At 42.4% G+C, this 17,843-nt stretch overlaps 2 protein-coding genes across 3 annotated transcripts in view; one reads left to right on the top strand and one right to left on the bottom strand.

The window, feature by feature from the left end:
* The window catches only part of LOC310848884 (uncharacterized protein), a 46,780-nt gene extending 41,568 nt beyond the window's left edge, over positions 1–5,212 (top strand). For both annotated transcript variants that reach the window (XM_083748458.1, XM_083748457.1), the window contains one exon: positions 5–5,212. In XM_083748458.1, coding sequence (XP_083604584.1) covers positions 5–309 — 305 coding nt within the window. In that variant the 3' untranslated portion in view covers positions 310–5,212. The remainder of the gene's footprint in view (positions 1–4) is intronic.
* A 1,127-nt stretch (positions 5,213–6,339) lies between these two features.
* Positions 6,340–17,843, bottom strand: part of ALOX5 (arachidonate 5-lipoxygenase) — a 38,639-nt gene continuing 27,135 nt past the window's right edge. The window contains exons 10-14 of the mRNA XM_083748439.1: positions 17,598–17,776; positions 15,240–15,361; positions 13,195–13,295; positions 10,410–10,580; positions 6,340–9,587 (exon numbers count right to left, since the gene is read on the bottom strand). Of these exons, the coding sequence (XP_083604565.1) occupies positions 9,408–9,587; positions 10,410–10,580; positions 13,195–13,295; positions 15,240–15,361; positions 17,598–17,776 (753 nt within the window). The 3' untranslated portion in view covers positions 6,340–9,407. The remainder of the gene's footprint in view (positions 9,588–10,409; positions 10,581–13,194; positions 13,296–15,239; positions 15,362–17,597; positions 17,777–17,843) is intronic.

Genomic DNA, 17,843 nt, shown 5'->3' with positions numbered 1-17,843 from the left:
TTAGGTATTCTAGAGTGGCCATTTTGGACTAAACTAGTAGTGGTAGCTATTGGTTTCACTGGAGGAATTTTGTTCATGTATGTTCAGTGCAAAGTCTACATACAGCTTTGGAAAAGACTTAAGGCTTACAACCGTGTTATATATGTTCAGAACTGTCCAGAAACAAGCAAAAAGAACATATTTGAAAAACCCGTGCTTATTGAACCAAATCTTGAAAATACAGATATGCTTGCGAGTCATCATGCAGAAATGAGCAGTTTACATTATACAGAGCCTGAAGACTCCAGGGCAAACATTCTTCATATCTAGCATATTTCCCTCCATGAAGATCTGCACCAGCATTGTTTACCCTGCTCAGCAGCTCAAAATCAGCAAAGGTTGAGCTGGTGCAGCTTTTTTTCTTTTGCACTTAATAAACACATTACCAGGGTTGCAAATCTCAAGCTGACCTGAAAGAAATACAGGATTGATTGCAAGATTTGTAAATGAGGTCAAATGTCCTTGTCCTCTGTAAGGAATTGTCAGTTTTTGGAGCCTACTTCCCCCGTCCCCCCAAAAAACCCATCCTCCGCTATTCCAGGGCCATGTAAGAACTGATGAAGCAACCATTACTGCGTGAAACAACCAAAAGCGACCTCTAGGAGCTAAAGGATGCCATCTTTATCCATAAATGATATGTCTAAATGCTTCCCAGCTACGTAAAAAGAAAAAACTTACTTGCAAGGGATGGACAGACCCATTACAGACAACTCGGGGGATGCAACTAAGTCCATCCCATCCTTTAAAATCTCTGTTCGAAAAATAAAAGTACTTAAAAAGCTGTCTGAGGGCTCCAGCCTCAAATCTGTTCCCCCAAAAAGCCCTTTTGCAAAACTCCAGAAGTCTTCCAGCCACTTGCAGCGTAGAGCACCTAGTGTGGGGGCTTCATACTGTGGTGTGTTTTGAGTAGAATAGAGAGCAGCAGGACTTGGTGGCTTTCTGTCGCTCTCATGGTGCTGGAACATCAACAGGTTCCATCTCTCGGAAGGAGACTTGCTCTGTTGGGTGCACACAATGTCAAAAACCCATCACGGGAGCTGTTCTAAGCTGTGAGCATCTGGAAGACTTCTGGAGCTCTTATTTTGGAGAAGCAAACTTCTCAAAGGAAAAACCGCTAGAGGCAGCACTGGAGTCCGCAGACCACCCTATTATTATGAGACCTGTAGGGCTGCACATTCCAAAATGGGGGGAAAAAAAACCTGGGTCATGAGCCTCTCTGATTGAACCAGTTCTGGTCCACTTAGGCTCCAGTTCTACAGGTTTCTCCTCCATCCCTACTTCCTGCAAACACAAAACAAGCATATCAGGAAGGCGGCTCACCCCCACCACTTCTAAGCCTGCAAGTCCTAATGTAGTTCTAATATTACCTCAAGCAATCTGCTTAAGTTCCAGCTGTGAGATGTTGCTGAATATTGTAACAGGAAAAAAGAGGTTGCAAAGCATAGAGCACTTTAAGGGAGCAATCCTTCCTATCGAGGGAGAGAGATCTGTGGCAACCCAGAGCAGGAAGTGGTGTGGTTCACCCCTCCCTTTGTTTTTCATTGTGTTCCTTCCCATTGCAGACAGAATTAACTGCACCAGCACTTAAGGACCCTTTTGGAAGAGTGCCAGGGGAACAAGTAGCCATATTATCCTGCAGACCCATAAACTCCCTGGTCACACATCCAGCAACTGCTGTTCCTTGCTCAGTCATAATCAGAACAGTGACGACAACAACATAGATTTTCACCATCGCACTTGCAAAGCTTACTGTCTCTGGTAGCAGAGGTCCACAGCATCTTACGACCCCTTTGCCACCTTTTCAAGGGAGCATAGGATTGCTCCCTTAATTGTTTTTATTTTATTTTAGAAAAATTAAATAATTTCTTTTTGGTTTGTTCCTTTGACTTAATCAAGACTCAGTTGCAACATAGAGCTAACCACTTGCCTTAAAACAACGAAAAGGAGACATGGTTTAAATTAAGACTCTACAAACATTCTTAAGCCTAACACTACAAGTTCTCTGGGCATTTTTCCAGGAGTACATTATTTTTCTGGGAATATTGCACATTTGAGTTTTGTAACAAGGAAAAATTGATATAACCATAGATTAAATGTAGAATCATTTCAGTGTTTTGAATTGCTTGTCTGAAGAGTGAAGACTCAGTCGATAGGCTAATTTCTTATACAGAGAATTGCAAAGGGAATTTTGATGCTGCATTTTGAAGGCCTTGGAACGCTGCTTGTATGTATGTTTTCTGTTATTTCCACCTGGGAATTTCAAGTAGAACATTTAACAAGAATTCATCAAGTGAACTGTGTGATGTTGGTTGTTCTGCTCAGCTGATCACACTTCCTAAAGGGGATTAGGATCCTTTAAAATAACTTGAAAAATACATTGGTCCATGTGGCCACATACAACTCTGTTTTCCATTTTGACTGTTTCAATATTTTCTATAAACTTCTGATTTATTTCCAAAGAACTTTTGCAAATCAAAGTTCTCTAACAAAGTTGTTTAGACCAACATCATTAGTTAATGTAATAAACAAAACCAGTGACTGTGAACTTATTTGTATCAAACTTAAATGTACTTTACTGTTTACTATGAAGACCATGACATGTGTATGATTTAGTATTTAACATCGTATTGCTTTGTAAATTTATGAAATCTTAATTGTAGTGCAGTCCAAAGATGGGGAGGGAGGGGAATATGAAAGTGGTTATATAACTCAAGAGCGTGGCTGGTTATCTCCAGTTTGGGTGTGTGTCAGGGGGGCGGTGGACCTTCAAATGCTCTCCATTTTGGTTGGCCCTGCTGATGTTGGATCTCCAAGGATGCCTTGGCCAAGGCATTGGAGGAGCCAGAAGTTGGGAGGTTGCTTCTGACATCAGATCTCTGTCCCCAGCATTGGAGGAGTTGATCTGATTTGTCCTAGGGGCCCTTAGGATTGCATGCCAAGTGCCTTAATTTTTACTCGAACAATAATTCTAAGCATATCACTTGTTAAGAGTTTCAGCCTACTGAATTTTAAAGTATATCTTTTTTCTAGTTGAGAAAATAGGAAAAGAACATTGTAGCGAACAAATTTTACCTGCTCTTAAAAACAGGGCAAATGTTTAGTTTTGGGGGGGGGGGCTTCTGTGGGGCAGAAAAGCAGGTTGTCTGACTGCCAACAGCTAAAAGGCCTTTCCTTTCCTAGCACCACTGCTTCAATAATCTTTGCAGTGCCCATCATGTTTCTGCTGTAAGATCTCCCATGATGGAAGTGTACCTGCCTGAATTTCAGTGTGAGTTCTGACAAAATGTGTTTAAAGAAAAAAGACTTGAGAGACTGCGTTCATGAAAAGCGGTGCACTTTAAAATAGCAAGCATTATTTTCAAAGATTATTAAAGAGCCCTTTCTATAAAGAGCCTTATCCAAAATGACATTTCTGAGCTGTCGCAGTGGAGAAGTGAAGAAGCCGTGCTATAACAGTAAGATGCTTTTCATGATGCAAAGTTCAGGGAGTTCTGGTGGAAGGAACCTAATTTCCTATACAGATTTCTCTAAACATAATACTTTAAGATTGCAGTTTGATGTCCCTTCCTTTGACATCGCCCCCTCCCCCCCCCCAGTATTTGGCCTAGCTAAATCATGAACTTCTTGAAATGTTAGTAAGCCTCCAAAATATTCAATCTCATATTCATTTATGTCATAAGTTTAAGATATTAGCATCATTCCCTTTGTTATTTATTCAGCTGGGTTTACTTCGAATTCCTTATCTGCACTGTATGTTATATTTTTCTGCATTGAATAATGTACTATAAGTGCATTTGGACAAAAGATTTGGGCACTGACAGATTGCTGACAGATTAAAAACAAAGTGGAAGAATTTTAAAGAAAAATCATGAGCCTGAATAAATTCTATCGCATCTTTTCATACTTTTAACATACTGCGAGAGGCAATAGTGATACAGATTACCAAACAAGCTTATTACACAACAAGAGTCTTACAAGGTTTGGGAATACAAAAGAGGACACAATGTGAGTTACAAAGATATGCAATTTTACAGTTTTCTATCACTTTAAAAAATGAATTAACTACTAATGGATTGTTTTACAAGTCTTGTTTTAATTTTTTCCCAGAATACAGAAAGGATGTTCAAAAGATGCAGAACGGAATGACTAATTCTTTCTGCATAGGAGAGTCATTTGCTGTGCCCAAATGCCAAGCTCAGGGCTGGCAAGGGGCTTTGTGCAGAAGCTCCCCAGAGCCTCACAGCCTGGGGCAGCACTGGGGCCTGGCAGGTTTGGTTTGGCCGTGGGGCAGAGATTTGCATGCCTGCTCTGAGACCTGTTGTGATAGGACTGGTGGTACTGACTGTTCCTTGAATACGAAGGACATGTATTTCTCAACATCAAGTATTTTAGTTCCAATCTTTTAAGAAAGGCAAGTGGGGTGACTCACCAAACTGTCACCCAGTAATTTGTCTTGTTCCCACAAAAAATATATATTCATGACATCTTTTAGGTAAGTTAGAACAATAGATTGAAGAGAAGCATGTCCTCAGTCCTGTACGCAGTGCCGGCTGGCTTTCTCAATAGTACAATTGATCAATGACGATGACGACGTTTTACAAAAGTACATTAGCAGTCCACCAAAAAAAGTTGTGTGTTGCATTTGTTGAACTCTCATCTGACTTTGCGGGGAAACTTTACAGCCAATTCACTGGATAAATGACAAATGGCTGTTGTTCCTTTATAACGATGCAAAAATTTGAACTGCACTTGCAGGCTGTCTTTTATATTCGATATTTATATAAAGGGAGTACAACAGTGTTGTATTTTGTCCCCACTACTGTTTTTATGTAATAACCCTCATATAAGAACTCACTTCTCTCCCTGACTCCCCTCAATTGATAATCGAAACGTTCTATTGGAGAAGATTGCTTCTCCAATCTGAAATTTATTGTAAGCAGGAAGATTTATACTGTAATAAGAACAAAGTGGTGGTGTTTCTTAAAAGGCATAAGTGGGTCCCGAATGGTCAAACGGTGTTGCTTCATTTTTGTGAAAACACCCTGTGGCACACACCCATTTGGAAGCAATTAAAATGTCACCTACCCATTCATTGGATGCTATAAAGACACTTTATTGTGACCCTTAGGTCATCATTTGTTAGAAATGACAATAAAAATTTTTGTTGCTAAAACTGTCTCTTGCTTTTTATATGGTGCAGCAACTGGAGTAGCTCTGGATAAACTGGATACACAGTCATACCTTGGAATTCAAATGGCTTGGTTGCCGAATGTTTCAGCTCCCGAACGATCAAAAACCGGAAGTGATTGTTCCGGTTTTCAAACATTCTTTGGGAAGCCAAACACCCAGCAGGCCTTCTGCGGCTTCTGATTGGCTGTAGGAAGCTCCTGCAGCCAATCGGAAGCTGTGCCTCAGTTCCTGAACGTTTTGGAAGTCAAACATACTTCGGAACGGATTGTGTTCGACTTCCAAGGTACTTCTGTATTGTAAAATAAGTTCCTACATAATACTATTTAGAATCCCGCAAAGTTCACCTGGTAGCTGGTGCATTACTTCTGAAGATCTCTAAAAGCGCTTATTCATAAATCTGTGGTTTTATTCTGGAATGATTTGGGGAACTTTGCAATTTTTAGGGCTGACAGCTTAAATTTTTGCTCTGGAGTTGCATTGTAATGGCCATTGGCTAAAAACACTGGAAACCAGACTTTTCAGGCATTTCTGGAAATTGCAGCCAAGATAGAATGTAGATAACATTGGACCCAAACTGACTCAAAATTGCTATCATCAATAAATTGTTGGGGAAATGACTAGAGTAGGAGTCACCAAGTTTTGGGGGGGGACCAGGGGCCTGCTGGAATTTTGTGAAACCTTTGTGGGTGCTGCTCTCAAATTGACTCCTGGGGGCGTTGTAACCAGCCACAAGATAATCTCTAGGTAGACCACGCACAAACCCCTTTTGCCACAAAAAAAAGGCTTTCTACTCACCATGCAGAGCAACAAGAATCCTCGGGATGTTATTACTGGGAGGAAAGGGGCTAGGAGAACAGGAAGGGCTGCGAGAGGTCAAGGAGGAGGCATGCATGGGAAAAGGATGGGCGGGGAAGCCACTCAGATTCTTCCGGTTTGCTGCACAGGTGATCAGGCTGAAGGAACGGAGTTTGATACCCTGTGATTAATGTTTTAAGCCTTTTAAAAATCAATTTCAGTTGGAATGGATAGGGAGCAAACTGGAAAATGGCATGAGGCAGTCCCAAACAGTTTTATACAAGCTATGAAAAGAGTGAAAAGTCACACCGGCGCAGGAATAAAATGCTGTTTGCTTGTTTATTTAATATCATTTATAAACTACTATTTTTAAAAACACCTTAAAGCCATAACAATATCAAGCATAAAATATATTGGGGGGGGGGTGGTCTTGGAAACACACTGAGCTCATCGCTATCTTCAGACAACTAGTCTGTTAAAATACAAAACAGAGGAAGAGAGAATCTTTCTCCTCAAGGACTTTAACCACCAGCTCCCACCACAATTGCCCTTGTTCTGTTGAAGATGGTGTCACCTCCAAGGGCTGCTTAGAGCTCTGCTCAGCTGCTCAGCTTCTGGGGAACTTGAGGGCTTGGGTTGCCTTACTTTCCTGCACATGAAGGGATGTGGTTTTAGGCTGGAAGTGCGTAAATGTTGGTTTACTACATTACATTTTGCCTGTTTGCCTGCGTTCCCATACCAGAATAGGAGATGCAGAGCTGGTCAATTCACAGCGATGGCAGCGAGCACTACCTTTGGAAATGTTCCAAAGAAAATCCTAATGCCTTTCTTACCATGGTTCGTTTGTGAAGGGCTGTGTTCTACTGATAGCAAAGGAAGCATGAAGCACCTGGTGAAATATTGAAATCTCAGTGATATTTAATATTCTATAGAAGTTGATTAACCAGGTTTTCGGGGGCGGACCCCAAATTACTCAAATTTTGAAAAAGAGGATAATTTAATTTTGATAAAAATGAATTTGAGCAACCAGATTGCAATGGAATTGAGACCTGCCAAGAAGGCTTGAAATAGATTAGTGATCTTATTTTAGTAATTGTGGAACTGAAACTATGATATCTTGGAAGAGGAAGTCGTTGGATAAGCAAAAGTTCTTATGATTTTTGCAGTCAGCACTATGTAGTCCACTGTGGTGAACAGAAAACTGATGAGCTTTGAGTTATCTGAAAAATAGGAAGTGGTGCTCGTCTCTCACACGATCAAAACCCTGCATAATTTTCATGTAAAACAATTTAGACTGCAATCCTATGTGAATTTACTTTGGAATAAAACCAGTTGAGCTTAATAATAATAATAATAATAATAATAATAATAATAATTTATTTATATCCCGCCCTCCCCAGCCGAAGCCGGGCTCAGGACGGCTAACAACAATAAAATAAGACAACATTTTAAAATCATTTCATTAAAAAATTACTTCAAATCAAATTGATGGCAACCATTGGGTAGATTGCCAAAGGAGGGAGTCACAGGCTGTGATGGGTTTTACTTCCAAGCAGACATGCAGGCAATGTGCAGTGCACTAACTAAATCTATGCACTTCGCAAAGATTCAAACTTCGTATCACTGTTGCATTATACAACAGTATGTCAACTAGAATTAGTGGGTTTCCAGCAGAATAATTTAATTCAGATTCAAACTCCTAATCCACCCTGTCTCCCTCTGCCCACAGAAAGACATTTGCGTTACTCCACTGGCATAAAGCTCTCTGTTCAACCAGCTGAAAAATGTGGGCAGGAGGCAGTAACCACCAGTAGTAGGTGTTCTGCCAGTGACAGCAGCGCACAGGCAGCCCCAAAATAGGGCATTTCGGAGGGGGTCTGATCCAGCTCAGGATCCACCCCTGAATAGCATTGGATCCCATTGCTAGGCCAGCTCCAGGCTTCTACCTGCCCTTTCTGCCACAGCATGTGATGGGCTCTGTGATGGGCTGTCCCTATTTGGCCAGGGCTTGGGTTGCTCTGCTAATTTATCAGTCTCTTCCTAATGTAGTAAATAAGTGCATTTCAGGACCAGCTACATCATCTTTTTAAAAACACAACGCTTTTGCATGCTGAATAAGAATGACATTGTTTTTACATTGTTTTAAATACTTCAGAACCAAACAAACAGGAAAGTGGGGACATAATAATCCACTTTATTCACTGAGTATGTAGGGAAGGATTTTTGTTTACATGTTAAGGAATCACAGAAGCAGTTCAACAAAGTGCTTAAGGAAGCCGTAAAATCTTTCACACAACCTTCCAATGAAAGCTGGTATTTATATATTATATTGTGGACAGTCAAGGACCAATAGTACCACTCTTCTGACTTGGGGAGATAATGAGACCTTGTTTCCTGCTAGGCAACTGGTAGACGCCCCCCCCCCCCCCAACTGGGCAAGTATGAGACTTGTAAGTATTCTTATCATTATAAAAACGACAACCAGGAATGTCCCAAGCATTTGAAGGGGGTCGTTGAAAACGTGACAGGCCCCATTCAAAAGCCTGTGTGCATATACAAAGCGAGCGGAGCTCAGAGCTCATAATCTGCTGAAAACTGCCAGGTCCAGCTTGCTCACCTTATAAAGGTGAACCTCCAACTAGACTCTTGCAGCTCCAGCTCTCTGAAAGGAAGCACAACACTGCTGTTTGTGTGTGTGTGTGATGATCTGGGGAACTTCTTTCTGATGGCAAATGGATGGAGCAACCTATGTTGCTACTCGTCCTTCTGCCTCAGATAATATTGTGGGCCCTTGGGTGGCATGGAAATGTGAGGTAGGGTCAAGTTTCTGCTCAGACACTCCTTCGGCTTCAATCTACCCCAGTTCCATGTCCCCCAGACCATCCTTAATGTCTTCATCTGTTGTTATGAACCCCAACAAAAGCAGACTAGAGACATTTTTAAATTGCTGGTGAGCTCCTGTAAAAACAACCAGACCAGCCAACAAACATTCCTTATGGAAATCATAATTTCACTCGGTTCCTAAAAACAAAAACTTACTGAAAAGGGGGTAACAGCTTCCAAAACAGAGGTGTTCTGACCACAAATAGGAAACAAATGTGTGGAATAGAGTTTCTCCATTGGTCAAGGTTCTGTTTTTAAGGTGAAAAATGTTCCTTAAGGTTTTGTATTTCCTGACAATTATAAAAATTATTATCAAACAGTAACACGGTACCAACTAATTATATATGAGGGCTAGATATTCAAAGAAAACTTAAAACTACAATAGTATCTAGTACAAATTAAGACCCAATTTGGTTTGAAGCCAGCTGATTTGCTTGTAGATAATTTGCCATGATTGTCACTCCAGTTCACTGCCTTTTCATGTCTTTGAAAAGGCTAATTCAAACAGCCACACTGTTGGGTATTTGATCCGGAGAAAGATAATAGTAGGGGAGTTTTTTGTTCCTGTTCCGCTCAGCAATGCAACTGGTAATTTCATCAAGATTCTTGCGGAATTTCCTCATGGCCTCTTTCACGGGCTTCTCTATGAAATGTTCATCTGGATACATCCCCAGAAACACCTAGTTGGAGAAGAAGTCACAAAACGTATCTGTTGGGAAATGTCTAAAAGAAATAATGCAGCTAATTCTGAGACACTGCAAAAATAGCCCCTTCCTCGTCTAGTGAGCAAATATGATATTTAAATATATTAAATATTATATATTTGATATAATATATTAAATATTAAATATTAGTCACACCAACAGGGTAAAGAACAGCTTCTATCCGTGGGCTGTTAGGCTGCTGAATGAAAAGATAACAACAGGGCAACTGACTTTTGGGTTTGGTGGGTGTGCGTCAGTAAACGAGGGGAATTAAGACTAAGAGAGCTGAGTGGGGGGTGCTTGTGTAATCTCACTGTATACAAGTTGTACAAGTGACAATAAAGTATTTCCAGTCGTGACCGACTCTGGGGTTGCGGTGCTCATCTCACTTTATTGGCTGAGGGAGCCGGCGTACAGCTTCCGGGTCATGTGGCCAGCATGACTAAGCCGCTTCTGGCGAACCAGAGCAGCACATGGAAACGCCGTTTACCTTCCCGCTGGAGCGGTACCTATTTATCTACTTGCACTTTGACATGCTTTCAAACTGCTAGGTTGGCAGGAGCCAGGGACCGAGGGATCGGCAAAAACTAAAGCATTTTTCAGTTCCTGTAGTTAGAGCTGTCCAGAGGTGTGTTTATAGGGAATGTTAACAGGTCCCAAATTTTGGACAACTCTCCAAAATGCTCTGAAAGCACTATGGAAAAACATGGATTTCCAAGCTAAGCACTGACCCTCAGTTTTGGCCCCATGCATTATGACTGAGATATACGAGAGGAATATGTTAGAAGTTTCACTTACTTCGTTCTCTTGAAACTGACTCAAGGCCCAAACAGCACCAAGATGCCAACAGGAGCGCCCTCTGTCCGGTAAACTCTCAACAATATACTCAATGGTGACGCTCCCCTTTTCTGTAGGGGGTGGGCGACGCATCGTTGGAGGGGCATTAGGAATCCAGGAACACCAGTCGTACTGGGAAAAACAGGACAGAGCCAGTAAGATATAGGAATCTCTATGAATCATAAAGGGTGCTTGTGTGGCTGGAAGACACTCCTGTTTATACAAAAAGGGTTTTTCATTGTAGCTTCAGTCCCATGCAGCATAATCCCACATTGGAACATGTTTTTGAGGGCTGCAGCTAGAAAGAGGAGACAGGATTCTCATTTCCACTTCCTCTTTGTTAATGCAGGATGAGCTAATATAAGAAGTCATAACTGAAAAGTCATGAAATTTAGTCCAGAGTCTGGAATGGGGCACTGGTTTTTGGTTTTTTGCCCATTTCCGCCCCCGCCCCTGTGACTTACTCTTTAATGTCAGACTGGTGTTAAAGGCAGTGGAGGGAGCAGGGAGTAGAAAACCCTAATGTCTAATACACTTTCTTTGGAGTAAGTCCTATGTATTCAGTAGGGCTGACTACACCTGCTTTGGATTAGACTTTGTGTGGTAAAATAACTGTTTACGATGGTTTCTCTATTGGAAGGATGTACTGACACAATTTGTCACGAGCAGGCATACTGCTGAAATGTGACTTAGCTGTGACTACAACACAACCCTATGCATTTACTCAGAAGTAACGCCCACTGCGTCCCGTGGAACTTTCTTTTATAGAAGCATGCTCAGAACTGAAGCCAACTATCTATCATTAGCTATCCTGTGTCCCACCAATGTAAAGAGCCAGCAGCTGCCACTAGCCTAAATAGCCCCAAATAACGCCCCAGATTAGCAGATTATCTTTAGGCGAAATAATACCTAAAGAGAAAATGGGCAGCCTCCAAGAGAACAACAAGTTTAGCATCAATTGAGAATTGTGATTCAGCAACCTGCAGTTTCAGTTCACATGGTGCGCCGATTTTATGCATCAAAAGAAAAGCATAAAACGCAGATACCTAAAACAGAACTCTACGTGAACTGCACTATATAACATGATGTACCAATACGTGAGGTATTTTCCAAAATATAAACAGGTGTGTTACATACTAAGCTTGGATCCTAGAACAATAGGCAGGTAGGATCCTAGAATGCAAGAAGTGATTGGCTTGCAGGAGAAGACCAATCAGGCTCCAGGAGGGAAGTAGAATCAGCCAGTCAGACGGGGCTCATTGTGTAAATAATGTATATAAAAGCCTGAGGTTTGGGGGGGAAATTCAGTCACTGTTTTACAAGCTGCAATAAAGAGCATGAAATCACTACAGGACTCCGAGCATATTTCAAGGTGATGGGTGCAGAAACATGCATGTTGATGGTGGCAGCAATCCTCATTTCTCATGTTCTCAAAACTGTTATGTTAACTGTTACAAATACCGTGGTTTCCTGTACTTCACAGATGTGCAAACTTTGGCCCTCCTCTGCCCTCACCACATCTCAGTTCTGAGCATTTCCAAAGTCTTCCCTTTATTCTCTGGCGAAACTGCATTCGGATTATCTCTAATCTACTGCAATCCCTCCTTCCTCCCTTTTGTTTTGTTTTCTCTCCTCCTCAGTCTGGAATGCCTCTGACCTGGTGCACATATCATGTTAAGCTGTGGTTTAAATAAAAGTGAATTAACAGCCTGTGGCTTATTGTTCCATTTGAACACAGCACAATGCTTTAACTATGGCTTACTGATCTTAACATTCAGTGTGAACCTCTTCAGCTATGATTTAAGCATTTCATGCCAAGCCAAATTGTCCACCAAGCAGCAAAGTTGCTAGGCTGGGAAGTAAAGCTGGATTTTAGCACTCAGATGCCCTTGTTGGTGCTTTTCTTGAAGCTGACACCAGGGCTAACTGCCAGCAGGATCCCTCCCCGCCCAACCTCCTTCAATTCAAGCTGAAGCTCAAGCTGCGCTTGAAAAGGGAACGTCTTTCAACTTCACTGCTAGATACTTGACTGGTGGTGTTGGTGAATAGGTTTTAGGCATTATGAAAGAAGACTTCTTTTTTAAAGAAAGACCTTGTTAATGTGTTTTTAGGATAGGATGGTTACACAGGTGCTGTTTTGTTTCCTTTACCCTATTCCTAGCTTTCTCAAAACTGGTGCCCGCCAGATGTTTGGGGACAGAATTGCTGTTAAAGGTAAAGGTACCCCTGACCGTTAGGTCCAGTCACGAACGACTCTGGGGTTGTGGCGCTCATCTCACTCTATAGGCTGGGGGAGCCGGTGTTTGTCCACAGACAGCTTCCGGGTCATGTGGCCAGCATGACTAAGCCGCTTCTGGCGAACCAGAGCAGCGCACGGAAATGCCGTTTACCTTCCCGCTGGAGCAGTACCTATTTATCTACTTGCACTTTGACGTGCTTTCAAACTGCAAGGCGGTCAGGAGCTGGGACTGAACAACGGGAGCTCACCCCGCTTGCAGGGATTCGAACTGCCAACCTTCCGATCGGCAAGCCCTAGGCTCAGTGGTTTAGACTGCAGAGCTACCCGCGTCCAAATCATCTGGAAGATAAAATTTTGGTTAGGCTGCTCTGTGCCTTTTAACAGGCACTCAGGTGACCCCACCATTCCCATCATTGATATTTCTTTATCAAACTGTAGACTACCTGGACTGGTGTGTAAACCCACTTTAGAAGTTCAAGGACAGAATTGCTTCCAGATAAACTGTACCTGACCAAAATTTACTGCTGCATGTTGTGCAGATGCTGTAAAGATCACTACGGTGAGATATTCTGACAGCTTTTGGCGTGTCTTTATTGTCTTAGGAAATCCTGAAAGAAGAAGAAAGAGTTAAATTAATAAGAGTAGTAGTAGAAGTGATAATATTAGTAATTAATAAACTAAAGGAAGGCTGTGGAACCTTTCTGAATTCTCCCCACCTGGAAACACAACAACATTTATTTTTCACTGTCCCATGAGATGAGACCAGATGGAAGGGGAGCTTCCTTGCTCTTGATAATAAATTAATAATAATTTTTTATTTATACCCTGCCCTTCCCAGTTTAAAAACTGGGCTCAGGGCGGCTAAGAGCAAATATAAAACATTGATTAAAATGCAACTTAAAAACAGCATAAAGCAACATAAAATACAACATAAAATGCAGCATCAATATCAATAAAATTCAAAAATTCAGGGGTCATTTTGGGGGAAAACACAAAACAAAAAAACACAGTCAGTAGACATCAAATTATCACCAGGGCTAACTGGCCAAGTTGGTCCTACTAGGGCCAGCAAGGAGACCAGAGAAGAATTTAAATGTGGGGTCCCAGGATCAGGCTAATTCAAATTGAAGGCCAGGCGGAATAGCTCTGTCTTACAAGCCCTGCGGAAGGAGATCAAGTACTGAAGGGCCCTAGTCTCATGAGACAGAGCATTCCACCAGGTCGGAGCCATCACTGAAAAAGCCCTGGCCCTGGTGGAGGATAGTCTGGCTTCCTTAGGGCCCGGGACCTTCAAACTATTATTATTATTCATGGACCTTAGGGTCCTCTGCAGGACATACCAGGAGAGGCGGTCCCGTAAGTACAAGGGTCCTAGGTTAAACTCCCTCTGAAGGAGCAGCTACAAAGGTTGGGGCTACTTATGGACCCTTTTCTGTTGCTTGAGCCTCAGGTGGCCTCAGTGGTGCAGATTGCCTTCCATCAGCTTTGGCTGGTAGCCCAACTGCACCCCTATCTGGACAAGGGGCAGCCTAACTTCTGTTGTCTATGCTCTGGTAACCTCTCGTCTAGGCTGGATTACTGAAATGTGCTATACATAGGGCTGCCTCGGAACACAGTTTGGAAGCTTCAGCTAGCGCAGAACTCAGTGGCCAGGTTGCTCATCGTAGCAAGACGGTTTGAACAAATCCTGGTCCAACTGCACTGGCTGCCAATTAGCTTCCAAGCTCAATTCAAATGCTGGTTTTGACCTATAAGCCTTAAACGGCTCAAGACTGCAATGCCTCAAGGACCACCTTTCTCCATATGAACTTACTTGGACCCTGAGAACAACTATGATTAAGCTAATTTATCACAAAATAATACATATAAACCAGCCTACCAGATTACGGAAATTTTCACATTTTTTAAATGTTTTGCACTAAATTCATTGATAATGTCCAACCCTGTGCTGCTTTCAACCTGATTAGTAAATAAAATTTGAATGCAGAAAGAAAGAACGAAAGAACGAACGAAAAAAAAGAAACATCTGGATTGATATAAACAATATATTGATTTGACTTGGATCTTAAAATGTTTTTATTCACTTTTTTTTAAAAGCCCAAATTATTTATGTTAACTTTTATCACACATTATTATAGTGGCTAGAATAGGCATGAATAAAAATGTCCCTAATGCAAGTAAATGGTAGAACACAATTAATGAATTTTTGATATTTTTTTCAAGAGATTAGCAGATACTTTATCAATTATGACAATGCTCATATTTCTTTTACAGCTGAGGTTTAGAGCACATATATGATATACTGAGAAATGCATGTCCTGCCTATTCTTTTTTATTAATATCTTACTTTCTATAACTTTTGAATGGGTTGATAAGAAAGCATTGCATACATTTCAGATTGTCTTCCAAACTTCCATTCATTCCAGGAGAAGAATGGATTCATTTGCTGGAAATTTTACATCTCCAACTCAGCTTCAGATCAAAGGAGGAATGCATTTCTGTTCATTAGCCAGCAATGCCACAGGGCAGAGAATCTGGCTAGCAGATCTCACCTGAAGCCTTGGTTCCTCTCAACCCATAAACATAGACGTCCTTCACAAAGGCCTGGAGTTCCACGTCTTCACAAACCATCTCTTCGCTATCGTAATAGAGGTCCACAACATCTGTCACAAAGCTGCAGAAAACAGAAAGGAAAGTGACTAAAAGCTTTTACATTCTCTTGAACTGCTCTGTTAACACTGAGTGCACACATACAGGCACATATAACTTTTGTCAAAAATGCAACAGGGAAGTGCGGGGGGGGGGGGCGGCGCGCAAGCTTTCGCGATATCTGGAAAAATCTGTATTTCCCCATAGAAAAACAACAGCAGGCTGCTTTGTATGGCAATACTCAGCATCCCGTTAGGTTAGAGACAGAATAAAAAGTCTGGGTGAAGTATATTTTGAAATTTTCCTTAATGGTGTCCAATGGTACCCTGCCCATCTTGCTTCCACACACTTCTCTGGGCGGAGCCAATATATTTTTCAGAAGCAGGGTTTATAATCATGTGGGGAAACCCCATGAGCAGAGAAGGCTCCCTGTTTCTGATCTTTATCCTCGAACGCATGGAGGTCACTAAATTACGTGCTGATGGCAGCATACCTCTGCTTCTCTTGTGCGTTTCCTTATACGTGAGAAGTCTACGGCTGAATGAGGCAGAAAGATAATTTCTGTCAGGGATAAACTGTGTGTCTTCCGCAAGGCATTACGATGTGATTTGTAGCAGGAGTCCCTTTCAACTCTACAATTCTAAGATTCTCTGATTCTATACCACTCTTCATCTGGGGATTATTTATGTCATAAAGGGCATGTTTCATGTTTGGATTTGATATCCCACTTTATCACTACCCTAAGGAGTCTCAAAGTGGCTAACAATCTCCTTTCCCTTCCTCCCCCACGACAAACACTCTGTGAGGTGAGTGGGGCTGAGAGACTTCAGAGAAGTGTGACTGGCCCAAGGTCACCCAGCAGCTGCATGTGGAGGAGCGGGGAAGCGAACCCGGTTCACCAGATTATGAGACTACCACTCTTAACCACTACACCACACTGGCTCTCCAAATGTTGCCAAATCTCAGGTGCCAAGATTCTACTTCCGGCCCTGCAGACAACCCAGCAAAGCCATGGTACAAATCCTTATCTCATGGTAAGCTGGTTGTCTGTATTTGCGTGTTCAGACCTTTAAACCTCCCCCTTAAATAAATTCAGACAAGATTCAAATTTTGGTTTGGTTTTTGGCAGAATTTAGGCCACAACTTTATTGATTACAGCAAGTGAGTGGTTGCATAGGCTCTGGTTCGACTAGCTCCCTGCACCGTTGCAGGTAGCGCTGACCCAGGGCACCAGCATAGGTTAGCCAAGGGTGAACACCTGGGTAAGCGGAAAGCCGGGAACAGGCTATCTCCACCACCCAAATGTCCCCCTGGACTCAGGCACGGGCACAACCCCCTCTCAGGGGTTGACTAAACCATCGAGTCCCTGGATTCCTTTAATGGAATACCCTTCACATAGGGGTGGTGAGAGTGTTCCCCCACCCCTATCACCTGAACCAGAGCCTATCCGCAGCCTTACAAGTTGTGATGATTTGCTACGCAGCAGGCAAAACCCAAATGGCACCAGCCAATCAGCCAAGTGGGGAAAATTCTAGCCATGCCCCTGTCCCAACAACAGACAACACATGATGGCATAGCAAGGTCAAGCGCACAGCCCTAAAAGTAGGGAGAGGTGGGCGGGTGTTCCGATGCACGCACTGAAAGAGGAAGTTCTGTGTCATGTGCATGGGTATATATAGGTCCCTTGATCCATTTAGCTTGCGTCCCATTGGCCTGATTAAACCCAGCATCAAGGGACCTACCAATTGGGTGTTGTGCCTATTCAATCGAACCCACCCACAACACAGGGTTTGGTTGCCAGGTCTCACGGTAACACATGCCCTCTTTAAGGGAGGGCCCGATTAGGCAGGCAGCTAGGTCCATAGACATACTCCTAGAAATATAGTATGAGTGGATCTGGATAAACAATATGAGCAAACAAAGAAATGTTGAGAAATCCAAGTCAAGGGTTATAGGGAAGCCTTTTGTAGAGGTAGGTGGCAGAGGCATGCCTATTAGACCCTTCTAAAATGGTGGCTAACAGGACCATCCCCAATACTGTTCCTCTGCCAATAAAATGAGTCATCTGTCACAGAGCAAAACAAAATGGATTCACTATGACCTAGTGGCCATGTGAAGATTCTCGGCTCCTTCAAAAAGCACCTCGTGTGGAACGTTGTTAAACGGAACATGCAATAGGTAGATTCACACTTCCAAGATCTCGGCTAGATTTCCTGGTTCTCAGCATGACAAAATAACATTTATTTCAGACCATCTCCTACCTCTTTATGGCCTCCCACACTTTGAGACCATCATCCCGATAAAAGTAGTATGGAATCTCCTCCGTGCTTTCCATGCCTCTTGCCTTGATTTCTTCAGGGAAGCACAGGGAACTGTAGGTGAGGTGCTTCATTGCTCGCTGGAGTATCTGCGCAAGCCCTCCTCCTCCGGTGGCATTGGCCTTTGGCACCCAAAACAAGTGGCAGAGAGAATTAAGGAATGGAGGCTCCATAGAAGAGGTGCCAACT

This window comes from Podarcis gaigeae (assembly GCF_964106915.1).
Source record: "Podarcis gaigeae genome assembly, chromosome: 7".
NCBI classification, from domain to species: domain Eukaryota; kingdom Metazoa; phylum Chordata; class Lepidosauria; order Squamata; family Lacertidae; genus Podarcis; species Podarcis gaigeae.
The sequence above is the reverse complement of the archived record's forward strand: the minus strand, read 5'-3'. Positions and strand labels throughout refer to the sequence as shown.